We start from the raw sequence: 15088 nt of genomic DNA on the forward strand, positions 1-15088 counted from the left end.
ATGTTGCATTATACGTTTCGTTTGCATTAATTTAGAATAGATATAGAAAAATTTTTATTGGTCATATTTCGTGTATTTTTTTACGAAGCAGTAAAATGTGTCAGGATATGCAAAAATCGTGTTCGATGAAACCTTGCAAGATTGATTAAAATATGGGGTAAATAATTTTCTCGGAAATTCGTTTGTGTAAAAATTTAAAAACTATTTATAGATAAAAATTCTCGAGTATCCTTTTTCTTAATTCACTGAATCACATTGCCGAAAGCAAAATTAATGTGCAATCATTTTCATTATATGTATTATAATATTAACAGTGTAATATTACACAAGAATGATTTTTCTGAAGGAATATATATTTCTAAATTTTTAAAAATAAATCCTTAGTATTAATTTCCGATTCTCTTAAGTAATCCTTGATTAATACAATATCGTATTATCACAATAATTATTGAATATTTTATATATACGTGTCTTTATAAATTTAGCATTCAATGTAAACATAAAAGCGCAATATTTATGAAAAATTTTAAATTTAATTTTTTATAGGATATAAACGTGTGCGCACGATTCGATTCTTCGGTTTTATCGTCAAGTGTAGATTTAATTAATTTATTTCCAGTTGAAAAACGAATGTAATATATTATTGCGTACTTATAATTTAAATCTTATTTAAATTTTGAATACAGACGGCTTAATCATTTTAATAATATAATTATAACAAAAATAAGTTGTGTGCAAAATTGACTAGAGTAGTTGATAAAATTAAAATTATTTCACGCGCGAAAATTTAAAGTTCAAATGACTAAGCAAAGAAGTCTTTATACTAATTTATTTAACAAATGCTTTTAACAGTTGTAGCAGCCAAAAATGAACGCAACTGATAATTAATAGGACGTTTTTTTATAGGTATTGCTTCTTATATTGTGACGGACAATTAAAACGTAGGCAATCGAATGTTACTTCTGGATACTCGTGCATTATGATTGAGCAGAATTGAAGAGAACAGCGATTACCAACAGTTGCTGTTCTAGCTACAATGTACCTATGGTGGCAGTTCACATCATGCAACTGATAATGAGTTGACAGTCTATCGATTTTTCGACAGTACTTTATAAAATAGATACATAGAAATTAATTTTACAAAGCTCGAATTCCTATTTCTCGAAATTATGCAAATGCTTGCATTAACGTATGTATGTATATTGCAAAAAATATTACAGGTTAACCTTTGCAAATTATAACGGATGATATCATATGCCGAATATTCTTATATTATATTTTATATAGATTCTTTGATTTAAAATTGATTTCTTTTTATTGAAATTGATACCTACAATTTTCGAACACAACAATTGAAATTTTTTGACAGATTCAAGTTCTTCAAGCTAAGAAATGGATCATATTCTTTAATCAATTTCAAATAAATTCTAACTTTAAATTTAAAACTTTGTCATGTAAAATTTATAACATTAAGAATAAAAGAACAAGTGATAATATCTTTCTTTCTCAAGATTTGAGAATTAATCTTAGAAATATAATTTCGGAAGAATATTCGATGATTTTAAGACACCCTGTACATTTGATAATCTTATACAATATATATATACATTCGCATATGTACAACTTTTGCGTCACTTTATCGAAATCGACTAAAAAGCCAGAGTTTGTTGCATTTATTACTATTTTATCACATAATAATGGTAATTTCGACTTATGTAAATACATGAATCAAATTTGCATCAGTTGAAATAAATATAATTCTGCAATGAAGAAAATAAATATAATCATTTCTAGCTCCAGAACATCCCAGGAAAATTATATTATTCGAGTGCAACAATAATACGTGTTGCTGTTAGATGGTTATCAACAGCAGATTCTGTTATAGGTAAGAATATAGCTTTTATGTTTGAAGAAAAAAGAGCATTGATTGAAAATAATTTTATTTCTTTCCCATGTATAAATGTATTAATGATACATGTATGAATATTAATAATATATGAATACAGTTGTTAAGGAGATGCTGAGGATCAATCAGGTTAAAGAAACCTTTACTCCTTTTATCACGATTGATCAATCAAACTATTCAAAGCGTCAGTTAAACATTCAAACAATTAAATCTGTAGCAGTATGAACTAAAAAACATAAGTTCCTTGTCATCAAAAACAAGAAGAAGAAGAAGCTTTAAAGTGTTCTCAGCATCTCCTTCATTGCAGCTTACATTGCAGCTTGCATTTTCATCATTTGATTTTGATCAATTATGCAGCTGCATTCGATTGGCCAATTAGGATAAAGAAATCTTTATCCTGATTGGTCAATGTAAGCATCAACACAAATGTAGTTAATTAGTACTAATTTAAATAATAATTTTACATTTACAGATATTTTTTTCAGATGACACATGAGAAACAATTCACATTGATGGTGAAAGGAAATTAAAATTTATTTTCATAAATGAATAAAATAATAAATATATAATTTTCTTTATTTTTTTAGAAAAGTGCATCAAAGAAAGTAATGTCGCATTTATTGAGGCAAGACTTAAATATATTTAATAAAATTAAATAATTCCATTTATTTCATTGATATTTTTAGTGTATTGTTTGCAAAATGGAAATCAAATGTTAGAATTTTTTTACTTTTTGTTAAAAATGAAAGAAAATTTTTAAATAATTTTCTTTTTCAATTCTCTGAGAGATAGATTATAATATTTATAATTGCTAATTATTAATAATTATTATTAATTATAATTATTAAATATATTAATAGACTATAACATTATAATATTTTAAATTGTCATTATTTAAAAAAAATTATAATATGAAGTACTTTATATTTGAGACATAAAAAGCAAACACAAAAGTAAATTAATAAAATAATTAAATAAGCAATGGCAGTGCATTGTAATTTTAAATAAATAATATATTATCTCATATTTCATTTTCATTATTTTTAACCAATGTCGATACTCATTTTATAAACATTACTAATTTACATCATAGGCGAACGTTTTCATGTACAGCGATTATTGCTTAGGGTTTCCACTAAACTGATCAATCAGGCGGTTTTGTGGACAATTAGAACGTGAGCAATCGACTGAGTAGTCGCTGTTCTTTAGTAATTTTCTGTTTCATGGCCATGGTGTATCTCGTAGAAGTTTGACTTGACAATTGATTAACGTGTGATTTTTTTGACAATGTTATTTTAAAGAAGTTTACAGAAAAATTTACATTTCACACATAGAAATAAGACACATTTGCTCAACATTTGATGATTTCCTGGCTATATCTAATTTCCTTCTATCGGTAATAGAGTTCAAGGATGTCAAAAAGAATATTAGATATGTCCTTTGCTGGTGCGATTTTATTGGTTATTTAACTGTGCCATTTAAACTATGTTTCTACTGCAAGTTGAACATTTCACATTCAGTTACTATTTACTTGGTATTATCAATGAGTTGCAACTAAAAGATTCGTTTGTACAATAAGGGAACTTCTTTTCGACGAATAAGTAGTAATTTCCTTCATTGAGTTTGTCACTTGGCTTGAAATTGAAAATCTGATCATTCAGGACAATGCAATCAGTTGTAGTGGGACCAGGATAAGACGGCGTGCTAAAAAAACAAATTATAACAAGTAAAATAATAGTAAAATAAAAAGAATTTCCGGATAAATGAGCCTAAGCAATGGTTATACCTTCCGAATATATTCCCGAGCAATCTGAAAAAGAAAATCAGGTAATGTAATATTCTTTTTCTCTTTTATATATAAGTATATGTAATTTGATTTTTTTTATTTAAACAAGAATTCTCGTGAAAATTAACTCTAATCGCTAAATTGATTATAAAAAGATAGACTTACGTTGGTTTTGGCATTTTAACACCAGGATATACACATGTGTTTGACATAAGATACAACAACTGTAAGGATCTGGTATGTGAACATGGAACATCCACAGCCGCTAAAACAAGAATTTTGTTTGCAAAATATTAAACAATATTTTCTGTTGTTTTATGCTTTCTGTTAGTCTAGTAACATTCAATATCTTTGTAAGTGAATTCATTAATTAAATATAATTAATCTCACCGCATTCTGGTTGCTTCGTTCCACCATTAACCTGCAGGATGACATGACCTATCAGTCTACATGGCGAAGGGTTACATGCGTTCGTGAATCCAAGCACTGATGTGTGAAGAACTACTATATGCTTGGCATCTGTTATGCAGAGTCTCTCATTACACTTGTTTTTTTCAAAGAGTGGAGCTGCTGGGTCGGCACCTATGATCAATTCGACTTTATCATCAATTGTATTTTGGATTTTTTTAGCAGCAAAGCTGCATACATGTGCACCAAGACTGTGACCGATAAATGTCATGTTATTCAGTGGAATGTTGCAGCCCTTCACTAGTGATATAACATATCTGAAAATTCATACAAACATATAGACCAAAGACATCTTCTAACTTTTTCTTATTAGTTTGTTGGTCTTATTAGTTTGTTCTTATTAGTTTGATATATATATATATATATATATATATATATATATATATATCTAGCATTGTAATTGTATATTAATGATTATGTTTCTTATATATATATAAGAAACATAATCATTAATATACAATGCTAGATAAATATAATATTCACAAATTTTATTATTAATCCACTATTTATCTAGTATTTATTATTATTATATATATGATAATATTGGAATATAATTTGATATGACTCCGTTTAGGAAGTATTATATTTATTACATTAATTTTTTTTAACATAACATTCAACAAGCATACTTTGCCATAAGTTGTCCTATTTCACGAGTGTTCTTTACTGCTTCAGGATATTCCAGCAGCTTCAATCCAGGTGGTCCGTTCTTGCAAGCTGCAGTAGACCAATCTAGTGAAAATACTGTGCCGCCTTTCTATAAAAACAAAGAAAATTAAATTTTTATTGAGTTTAATATTTTACATTTTACTTTTTATATAGTATATAAAAATATATATTTAAAGAATAGTACAAGTTGTACATCAAGAAATATATATCTATATATTGATATATTACCTTTTGATTCCAATTTTTTGTACATACATATAATATCTACCTTTACTAATTTCGAGGCCAAATCATAATTATTTGTCGTGTTCGCTGAGCTGATGAAACCATGGACCAGAAAGAAAATCGGTTTCGATGGATCAGTGATCAGTGTACAGCCTTCCTGTTCCCCTATAGGCCCTTTGCCCTCAGGATTAGCACTAAAAGAAATATGAATGTAAGCAGGAAATGAATTAATGATTAAAAATTCACTTGATCTTTACCTGTTGAATAAAAACATCGACATAGATGTAGGGCCGAAGATACAAGAATTGTTACGAGCATCATCGAGGATGGACTTCAATTCTGTAGGATGTAAATACACACATCGTACGAGAAAAATTATAAGTATCGCAGCGGTTCTCATTATAAAAATAGTATTGCTGGATATTGAACAGAAACTGATCAATTAGTGAATTTGCGATATTAAGAGCTCACCTCTTTTATACGTATATGTATGTAGGTTTTACAAAAATATTGACATTTGCAACATTATTGGCGGCTGTGTAAACTGTTTAGTTGAGTGCAGGAACTTCATATAAAAGTGTGTATTACAATACCACAATGTAAAATGGCAAATGATTAATAAATGTTGCTACCGCGTATATATTTCTTCTCTTTGCAATTCGCTTTTATTTCTGACATTATCCGGCAATAAAAATGACGTAGTGCGGCAAATATTATTTCAAAATGATCTTGTCCTTGATATTATTGCAATACATATCTGTCGATTATACATCACGTGTTGCATTATACGTTTCGTTTGTATTAATTTAGAATAGATATCGAAAAATTTTTATTGGTCATATTTCGTGTATTTTTTTACGAAGCAGTAAAATGTGTCAGGATATGCAAAAATCGTGTTCGATGAAACCTTGCAAGATTGATTAAAATATGGGGTAAATAATTTTCTCGGAAATTCGTTTGTGTAAAAATTTAAAAACTAATTATAGATAAAAATTCTCGAGTATCCTTTTTTTTAATTCACTGAATCACATTGCCGAAAGCAAAATTAATGTGCAATCATTTTCACTATATGTATTATAATATTAACAGTGTAATATTACACAAGAATGATTTTTCTGAAGGAATATATATTTCTAAATTTTTAAAAATAAATCCTTAGTATTAATTTCCGATCCTCTTAAGTAATCTTTGATTAATACAATATCGTATTATCACAATAATTATTGAATATTTTATATATACGTGTCTTTATAAATTTAGCATTCAATGTAAACATATAAGCGCAATATTTATGAAAAATTTTAAATTTAATTTTATATAGTATATAAACGTATAGTATATAAACGTGTGCGCACGATTCGATTCTTCGGTTTTATCGTCAAGTGTAGATTTAATTAATTTATTTCCAGTTGAAAAACGAATGTAATATATTATTGCGTACTTATAATAATTTAAATCTTATTTAAATTTTGAATACAGACGGCTTAATCATTTTAATAATATAATTATAACAAAAATAAGTTGTGTGCAAAATTGACTAGAGTAGTTGATAAAAATTAAAATTATTTCACGCGCGAAAATTTAAAGTTCAAATGACTAAGCAAAGAAGTCTTTATACTAATTTATTAAACAAATGCTTTTAGCAGTTGTAGCAGCCAAAAACAAACGCAACTGATCATAATTAATAGGACGTTTTTTTATAGGTATTGCTTCTTATATTGTGACGGGCAATTAAAACGTAGGCAATCGAATGTTACTTCTGGATACTCGTGCATTATGATTGAGCAGAATTGAAGAGGACAGCGATTACCAACAGTTGCTATTCTAGCTACAATGTACAAGTGGTGGCAGTTCACATCATCCAGCTGATAATGAGTTGACAGTCTATCGATTTTTCGACAGTACTTTATAAAATAGATACATAGAAATTAATTTTACAAAGCTCGAATTTCTATTTCTTGAAATTATGCAAATTCTTGCATTAACGTATGTATGTATATTGCAAAAAATATTACATGTTAACCTTTGCAAATTATAACGGATGTCCTGATATCATATGCCGAATATTCTTATATTTTATATAGATTCTTTGATTTAAAATTGATTTCTTTTTATTGAAATTGTTACCTACAATTTTCGAATACAACAATTGAAATTTTTTGACAGATTCAAGTTCTTCAAGCTAAGAAATGTATCATATTCTTTAATCAATTTCAAATAAATTCTAATTTTAAATTTAAAACTTTGTCATGTAAAATTTATAACATTAAGAATAAAAGAACAAGTGATAATATCTTTCTTTCTCAAGATTTGAGAATTAATCTTAGAAATATAATTTTGGAAGAATATTCGATGATTTTAAGACACCTGTACATTTGATAATCTTATACAATATATACATTCGCATATGTACAACTTTTGCGTCACTTTATCGAAATCGACTAAAAAGCCAGAGTTTGTTGCATTCATTATTATTTTATCACACAATAATGGTAATTTCGACTTATGTAAATACATGAATCAAATTTGCATCAGTTGAAATAAATATAATTCTGCAATGAGGAAAATAAATATAATCATTTCTAGCTCCAGAACATCCCAGGAAAATTATATTATTCGAGTGCAACAATAACACGTGTTGCTATTAGATGGTTATCAACAGCAGATTCTGTTATAGGTAAGAATATAGCTTTTATGTTTGAAGAAAAAAGAGCATTGATTGAAAATAATTTTATTTCTTTCCCATGTATAAATGTATTAATGATACATCTATGAATATTAATAATATATGAATACAGTTGTTAAGGAGATGCTGAGGATCAATCAGGTTAAAGAAATCTTTACTCCTTTTACCATGATTGATCAATCAAACTATTCAAAGCGTCAGTTAAACATTCAAACAATTAAATCTGTAGCAGTATGAACTAAAAAACATAAGCTCCTTGCCATCAAAAACAAGAAGAAGAAGAAGCTTTAAAGCGTTCTCAGCATCTCCTTCATTGCAGCTTACATGTTATAAAAGTATTACAACTTTCGCATATTATAGTATGTTTCCTTTATCTAATTCTTAATTAGAATATATAAATTTGTGTTACAAGATTACAAATATTAAAGAAACCTGTAGATCTTGGATGGATTATATTTATATATATTTCTTTAAGTACAAATTATTAATGTAATTTCAGCATCTTCTAAAGAAAGAAAAGGAGCAGCTAACATACAAACAAATATGAATGACGATGTTCTTTTGAAAGAGGTATTGAGCATTATGTTGTTTTTTTAGAATTTTTTATTTTTGTCAAGTTCTGTATTAATTGATTAGAATTAATTAAAATTATATATATAAATAGGTTGGAGATAGCGGTATAATAGTTTTAAACAGACCTAAAGCATTGAATGCTTTAAACTTGTCCATGGTTCAAAAGATTTATCCTATTCTTAAAGAATGGGAATCTTCGAAGAAACTGGTAATAATAGAAGGTGCGGGTGAAAAAGCATTTTGTGCAGGTGGCGATATCAAAGCAATCGTTTTAGATAAAAGGGCAAACACTTTGGGTGCAGAATTTTTCAGAAAAGAATATACGTAAGTTGTAAAACAGTATCTATCTAAGCACAAATTAACATTTTATATATATTATTTATACTGGGTATATTTGTAAAAATTGGGATGAAATGAATATAATTTGTTAATAAAGTTAGATAACTAAAAAAAAGTTCATATAAATCTGTTTTATAAAAATGCTTTATTAAAGAGGTACAAACTTTCAAAAATAAGCAAGCAAAATTGTTTTTATAATTTTATTAGAGTTTTAAGTATTAGATGTGACCACTGATTGAACCAAATAACTCTTTTTTTTGTTATTATTTAAAGTCTGAGCTATACATCCTTTAGATTTCTATTACATATTTGCTTGTGTTTGACTTTAATTTGTTCAATGTAATATAATAATAATGTAAATAAAATAATTTTAATGTTTGTGAATTATTGTAATTTCATTTTTGCAATTACATTGAACAACTATTTTTCTTCATTATGCAATATATATTATATATGTGCAACTCCATCTAACAAGTTATAAAAACAATTTTACTCGGTTATTTTCCAAATTATATAATTAAGTTCTTTAATTAAGCATTTTCGGACATAATATTGGATATTGATATGAACTTTTTTCACCTATTTGATTCATTAATATATATAATACAATTATATGATACAATACAAATATATAAATACAATTTGATCCTAACTTTTATTCTGTACATTTATAAAGTTATTTTTTTCTTTTTTTTATAGTCTGAATTATTTGATTGGAACATATAATAAACCTTATATCGCTATAATTAATGGGATAACAATGGGAGGTGGCGTTGGATTATCTATACATGGCAAATACAGAGTCGCTACGGAAAAAACACTTTTTGCTATGCCCGAAACGGCGATAGGATTATTTCCTGATGTCGGCGGGAGTTACTTTTTGTCTAGATTGAAAGGAAAATTAGGTGTCTACCTAGGACTGACAGGACATAGATTAAAAGGTAAATTATCAGTTGAGATATTGAGTAAAACGTACACATGTACATATAAAAATATATTTTTAGGTATCGACGTACTTCTCGCTGGAATTGCAACGCACTTTGTCCCATCGGAGAAACTCGCGGATTTAAAACACGACTTGTTAGCATTACAAAATACCGGCATAATCGAGGATATCTTAAATAAATATCAACCGAAATTAAATCATGAATTCAGTTTGGCGCCTCACATGTCAAAAATAGAAAATTATTTCTCTGCTCCGTCTGTCGAAGAAATAATTGAGAGGTAAAACATAGATACTCGTCAATTTAAAGTTAATATTTTTTAATTAATAATCTAAGAAATCTAATTTTTTTGCAAAGACTAAAGAAAGATAATTCAGAATGGGCCCAGAAGACTATAGGCATACTGCTCCAGATGTCTCCATCTTCTCTCAAAATTGCTAAAAAAGCAATTGATGAAGCAAATGGAAAATCATTAGCAGAGTGTTTAGAGATCGAATATAGATTAGCGTGTAGTGCTCTGGAAGAAGGCAGTGATTTCTACGAAGGTAATTAAATAAAGTTTCATTTGCATTTAGCAAGTTTCTTCCTTGTTCTTAGATATCTCTTTTTAGGTGTCAGAGCTCTCCTGATCGATAAAGACCAAAAACCGGTATGGAAGCCGTCGTCCTTGGCCTATGTTACTGATGAATATATAAATAAACAATTTGCAAGACTTCCTGCAGAAAAAGAATTAAAATTATGTGCTAGCAAACTGTGAGAAAAAACTTTATTATGAATATTGTTACGAAGCTTTACTATGAATGTTGTTATAAAAAGAATAATGTTTATAAAATTTTTTATATTCTTATTTTATATAGATTATAAAATTTTATTAAAATTATTAATGTATGTGTAATATTCTTTTTTTTCTTATTCAATTTTCTATATTTTTTTATAATGGATTTATCAAATTATTATTTGTCTAAATAAATGACATATACAACTATGTAAAACATAGAATAACATATTTTATTTATATAAAATAATGAAGGAAACAAAGTACTTACAACAATTAAGTACTATCATATAAAAAATATGTATTCTCATGTTTTTAATTTTAATTTTTATTTTGGAAGCGACTCTTTTTTTTGTAGGATTTATTTATATAAATTAAATTCATCAAATTTTCAAAATTTGATTAATCCTATTTACATATTTATGTGAAATTTTAACTTTAATGATAAATTAATTTACAGATAATATATAACTGTAAAGATTGTTCTATAACATGTAGCACATAATTTATGCATATGTATATATATATGTGTATATATATATATATATATATATATAATGTACACACACACACACACACACACACACATATATATAAATTATAACCGAAACATTAAAAATGACATGTTAAAAATGTGTATATATATATATATACATACATACACACATACACATGTATACATATACACACACGTTATTTTTTAATTAATATAACTAGGTTATAATTGAGATATATGCAATTTCCTATTTAAAAAAACAATACATTTAAACAATTTGAATTATTTTAATGAATTTTTTACTATTGCGAAAAAAATTGATGACTTGTATTCTGCATTTCCTGAATAATAAATTTCAAAAAATATACAAAATATTGGCACAATACAAATAGAAGACTATAGAAGTAAAAATCAAATATAAAGGTATATATAACACCAGCAATTAAATATAAAATACCATTCAGTAGTGTCACGCATTCATTGATGTACTATTAATTTTATAAATTATTCACACAAGAAACAAAATGAGAATATTAAATCAACCTGACTTGCAAAAAGTACGTATTACATTTTTTAATTTTCTAGATGCCATAAAACATGAGATAACTATTCACCGTTAAATATAACATTACTGATCAAAAAGAAGAAAATTTACAAAAACACTTGGAATTCTTAAATAATTCATTAGTTTTATTTATCAAAACGTTTTTATTTCATTTTTCAGCACGTATTAATGATTATTCATCTAGTGTGACTCGCAAAATGATAGGATTCCACGAAATTTGTATTGGAGTTCGAAGAAGGAATGACACTTCGCCCGAGTTGTTCGCATGTCAATGTTAAATAAAGAAAATTAAAGTCCTATCATTCGCGTGTACAATGTTTTCGAGAATATTCGTCTCTATTTGTGGAAAATTTCAAATTTGTTTTACTGCTTGGATTCTCTATCTTTTTTGAGATCGGTGAAACAGTATTCCTCTCCTATGCTGATTCGCGTGAAGAATATTACAATTCTGATCAACATCGTTATTAGAGGAAAGATAAATGTATGATGAAAATCGAATCTGTCGAAAATCTGTCTGTGTACAATAATAGGTACGTTCAATCGATATACTGTGCAAGCCAACGGAAGCCTTCGCCGTATCCCTGTCGCTTCAGAACAGAGCACATAAATAATTCCAGTGGACGGCCGGGTATCTCATTACGAGCGACTTTACCCTAAAAGTAAAAAATTATTGTTGCATAAAAATTTTAGATAATAATTTAGTGTATTTCTATTAGTTGATGTAGCTTGAAAATACGGTCATTATTCTAACTTGTATAATTTTACCTTTCCTGTTGTTTGCCCATACAAATTAAAGAAATTCCTAAGTTCGTCCTCAGAAGCCGCAGATGGTTTGTCAATTTTATTGCCTAGCACAAGAACCGGACATGCGCTGAGTTGTTCGTCAGTTAATAATGCATCCAGTTCGGTTTTTGATTCTGGTAATCTTGATCTGTCACTCGCATCGACGAGGAATACTATCGCATCAACAGCCGGAAAGTAATCCTTCCATACACGACGTGCTGGAAATATTTATTTCGCACAGATGTAAATAACTATACATTGTAAAAAATAACATTTCATCAGATGTATTTTACATGTATTACCTTGAGTATGGCCTCCCAAATCAAAAGTTGTGAATCTCATATTTCCAATAGACAGTTCTTCAGATGCTGAAAGACAAAAAAAAATTAAGAATAACTTACCAATACAAGTTCATATTTCATAATTTATTAACTGATACTACGGGAATATATCATTTTTTTTTCTGTATTCTTAAACAAAAAAAATACATGTACAAGTTTCATCACATACATGTAGATATAGAAGTTATAATAAATTACAGCTTTCCATTATGAAATGATGAATGTATTAAAAGATTGTTACTCATAAAATATGCATTTTTTAGGAATTGCTAGTGCACTATAAATAGGACAGCAATAGTACAAATAAGACACGGGAGAAAGAGATAAATTAGTCTAAAATTAGTTACTTGGATGCAATGTGGGTACATGTTGAGCTAAACGATCATCCTTGAGCATATGAAGCAATGTAGTTTTGCCCGCGTTATCCAAACCTAGGAAAAGAAGTTTGCCGCTCTTCTTCCATAATCCTGAAAACGACAGATGAGAATCATGCAGATTAAAATCACAACAAACTTATATAGGAAATCAGAGTTTCTATTGGAAATTTATGAAGTAAAAAATATCATTGGAATTGGGTAAAACAATAAGAATAAACAATACTTTGTCAGATAACAAACATATATATATATATAAATATGTAACATGTAACATAAGTAGTATTTTTTTTAAATATAAAGAACTTTATTTAGGATTGTCTTTTTAATTAAAGAAATTAGTATACAATTATTTCAAACAGACAATCATTCCTATAATAGAATTCTTTCAATAAACATGCATCTCTCTATACTCTGTACTATCACAGTACATCAATAGAATTAAGCTTCAGTTATCAGTTTAATAGTATATATCATATATAGTGTGTTTCAAAGTTAAAATCAGATTTTTGATTGTTCTATGAATAAGAATAAAATAAAAATCTTATAAATATAGATTCACACTTTATTATTATGTTAATTTGAAACAAGAAGTTTGTTTAATTTTTCATTTCAAAATACTGTCCTCATTTGTAATGCAAGATTGACATTTAAAAAATTGAATATTCTGCAAATTTCATATCTATCTTATTTCAATTTAGTATATACATTGATTCTGTCTATCAGTTCCTATTGCTGGATCGACTCTTATATGTCATACTATTGTTTTTACATTTGCCTACAGATAAAAATCAAGTAAAATCTGATGAGCTTAAGCTTTAACAATTGATCTTTTTTAGATAAACATTGTCAATCTATTTTTACATTATAAATCACAATTATAATTTTACATTATTACAATGCATCGACAGCGAATCCAGTATTTATGTTCGATATCTTCATTACAACATTTTAATATATAATGTATTTTAAATTATTACAACATTTAATTTATTATATTTTTAATATATTTTTAGTATATAATGAATAAGATTTTTTCATTTTAATATATAATGAATAAGATCTTTTCGGAAACTATGTTTATACATTTCTTTTTTATTTCTATTCATAGAACATATTGACAAAATTGGATTGTTTAACTTTGAAACACCCTGTATAATCAAATTATACAATTCTCTCCAGTTTTTTGATACAATTTTTCCATCAATTACATAGGAGCACATTGATGCGAATCAAGATTTTACTCACCAAGATAATTTAGCACTCCGGCGAACCAATCCCAAATAAACATATTTGTAGCTGCGTTTATATATCGTCTACACTGTGTTGCGTGTGTTTGTATGTGTTAACTAACGAATGACTCTGCAACAATAGTAAGACAAGTTAATGAGATCACCGTCTGCCAACGTGATCGCGCGAGTGATGCAGCTGATTTTTTGAAAATTTGCCTTCGTAATCTTGGCTATTGTGCCAGGAAAAGGTGCAGGAAATGCAAAGATAAATCAGCGGGTCGTCGTCAATGCAATATACGCTCATGTTCGCGATTCATTCTTCTTTTACACCTATCATTGAATCTTAGTCTTTCCTCTCTCTCTCTCTTTTTAATTATATTTATTTTAATCTTATACGTGAGAAAAGTGCAGTAAAAACGAAAGTTACGATGCGTGCTATTTGCGAATTATCTTCAATTTTTCTTGATCGTATATCGATGAATGATTTATAAATCAAAGACGACGACTCACTGAATCTCCCTCTCTCTCTCTTTCATTCACTGACACAAACACTTATCGTGGAAGGATTGTCGACACGCGGAGGCGTAAAATCGACGACCGATCGCTCCGAGAATCACATACACAGGGCGTTAAAAAAACAATCCGATTAGATCTGTCAACTCGTATCGGTAAAGGTGTTTGACATACCCACTGTGAAAAAAGCGTATGGAGGCCGCGGGGACGGAGAAAAGTGACTTTTCTCTCATCGAAAGAGCAACCCGACCACACAGAGCCCCGTTGGCTGGCAGTTGGCACTGGGTGACGTCTACTTCCGTTCGCCATGTTGCGTGCAAAATAGGGCTCCATCGGCGCGAAATTTTAAAAACGTCAATTTTTTTTAATTTTTTTCCCCATTTTCATTTTTCCGAGGAAGATGCATTTCCGAA

The 15088-nt window shown here is 28.0% G+C and overlaps 3 protein-coding genes and 1 long non-coding RNA gene across 9 annotated transcripts; 2 read left to right on the forward strand and 2 right to left on the reverse strand.

The window, feature by feature from the left end:
• The first annotated feature begins 1801 nt into the window (after positions 1-1801).
• On the forward strand, positions 1802-2522 carry LOC112637394. The gene is made up of 3 exons (XR_003122536.1): positions 1802-1885; positions 2392-2421; positions 2494-2522. It is a non-coding gene; the product is annotated as an uncharacterized LOC112637394 (long non-coding RNA).
• Positions 2523-3342: 820 nt separating this feature from the next.
• LOC105249043 (phospholipase A1-like) lies at positions 3343-5668 on the reverse strand. 2 transcript variants are annotated; one of them, XM_025407120.1, is made up of 8 exons: positions 5526-5668; positions 5312-5393; positions 5098-5248; positions 4790-4917; positions 4083-4417; positions 3858-3957; positions 3693-3716; positions 3343-3610 (listed from the first exon to the last, which is right to left on the reverse strand). In XM_025407120.1, exons 2-8 carry the CDS (start codon positions 5332-5334, stop codon positions 3430-3432), a joined length of 942 nt encoding a protein of 313 aa, XP_025262905.1. In that variant the 5' UTR covers positions 5335-5393; positions 5526-5668; the 3' UTR covers positions 3343-3429. The 2 variants fall into 2 exon arrangements, with proteins under 2 accessions (XP_025262905.1, XP_025262903.1); XM_025407118.1 differs by lacking the exon at positions 5526-5668 and having other exon boundaries at positions 5312-5488.
• Positions 5669-6850: 1182 nt separating this feature from the next.
• Positions 6851-10407, forward strand: LOC105249032 (3-hydroxyisobutyryl-CoA hydrolase, mitochondrial). 3 transcript variants are annotated; one of them, XM_011254165.3, is made up of 8 exons: positions 6851-7044; positions 7641-7731; positions 8240-8310; positions 8405-8637; positions 9352-9593; positions 9657-9876; positions 9954-10141; positions 10208-10407. In XM_011254165.3, exons 1-8 carry the CDS (start codon positions 7021-7023, stop codon positions 10351-10353), a joined length of 1215 nt encoding a protein of 404 aa, XP_011252467.1. In that variant the 5' UTR covers positions 6851-7020; the 3' UTR covers positions 10354-10407. The 3 variants fall into 3 exon arrangements, with proteins under 3 accessions (XP_011252467.1, XP_025262902.1, XP_025262901.1); XM_025407117.1 differs by having other exon boundaries at positions 7023-7040; XM_025407116.1 differs by lacking the exon at positions 6851-7044 and adding an exon at positions 7529-7546.
• A 1150-nt stretch (positions 10408-11557) lies between these two features.
• Positions 11558-15004, reverse strand: LOC105249033 (GTP-binding protein SAR1b). 3 transcript variants are annotated; one of them, XM_011254167.3, is made up of 6 exons: positions 14673-14838; positions 14179-14292; positions 12904-13023; positions 12518-12583; positions 12198-12433; positions 11558-12085 (listed from the first exon to the last, which is right to left on the reverse strand). In XM_011254167.3, exons 2-6 carry the CDS (start codon positions 14219-14221, stop codon positions 11969-11971), a joined length of 582 nt encoding a protein of 193 aa, XP_011252469.1. In that variant the 5' UTR covers positions 14222-14292; positions 14673-14838; the 3' UTR covers positions 11558-11968. The 3 variants fall into 3 exon arrangements, with proteins under 3 accessions (XP_011252469.1, XP_011252471.1, XP_011252468.1); XM_011254169.3 differs by lacking the exon at positions 14673-14838 and adding an exon at positions 14379-14531; XM_011254166.3 differs by lacking the exon at positions 14673-14838 and adding an exon at positions 14850-15004 and having other exon boundaries at positions 11559-12085.
• Between the last annotated feature and the right edge of the window lie 84 nt (positions 15005-15088).

The sequence above is a fragment of the Camponotus floridanus genome, unplaced genomic scaffold (assembly GCF_003227725.1).
Source record: "Camponotus floridanus strain SB8 unplaced genomic scaffold, Cflo_v7.5 scaffold160, whole genome shotgun sequence".
Taxonomy (NCBI): Eukaryota; Metazoa; Arthropoda; class Insecta; order Hymenoptera; family Formicidae; genus Camponotus; species Camponotus floridanus.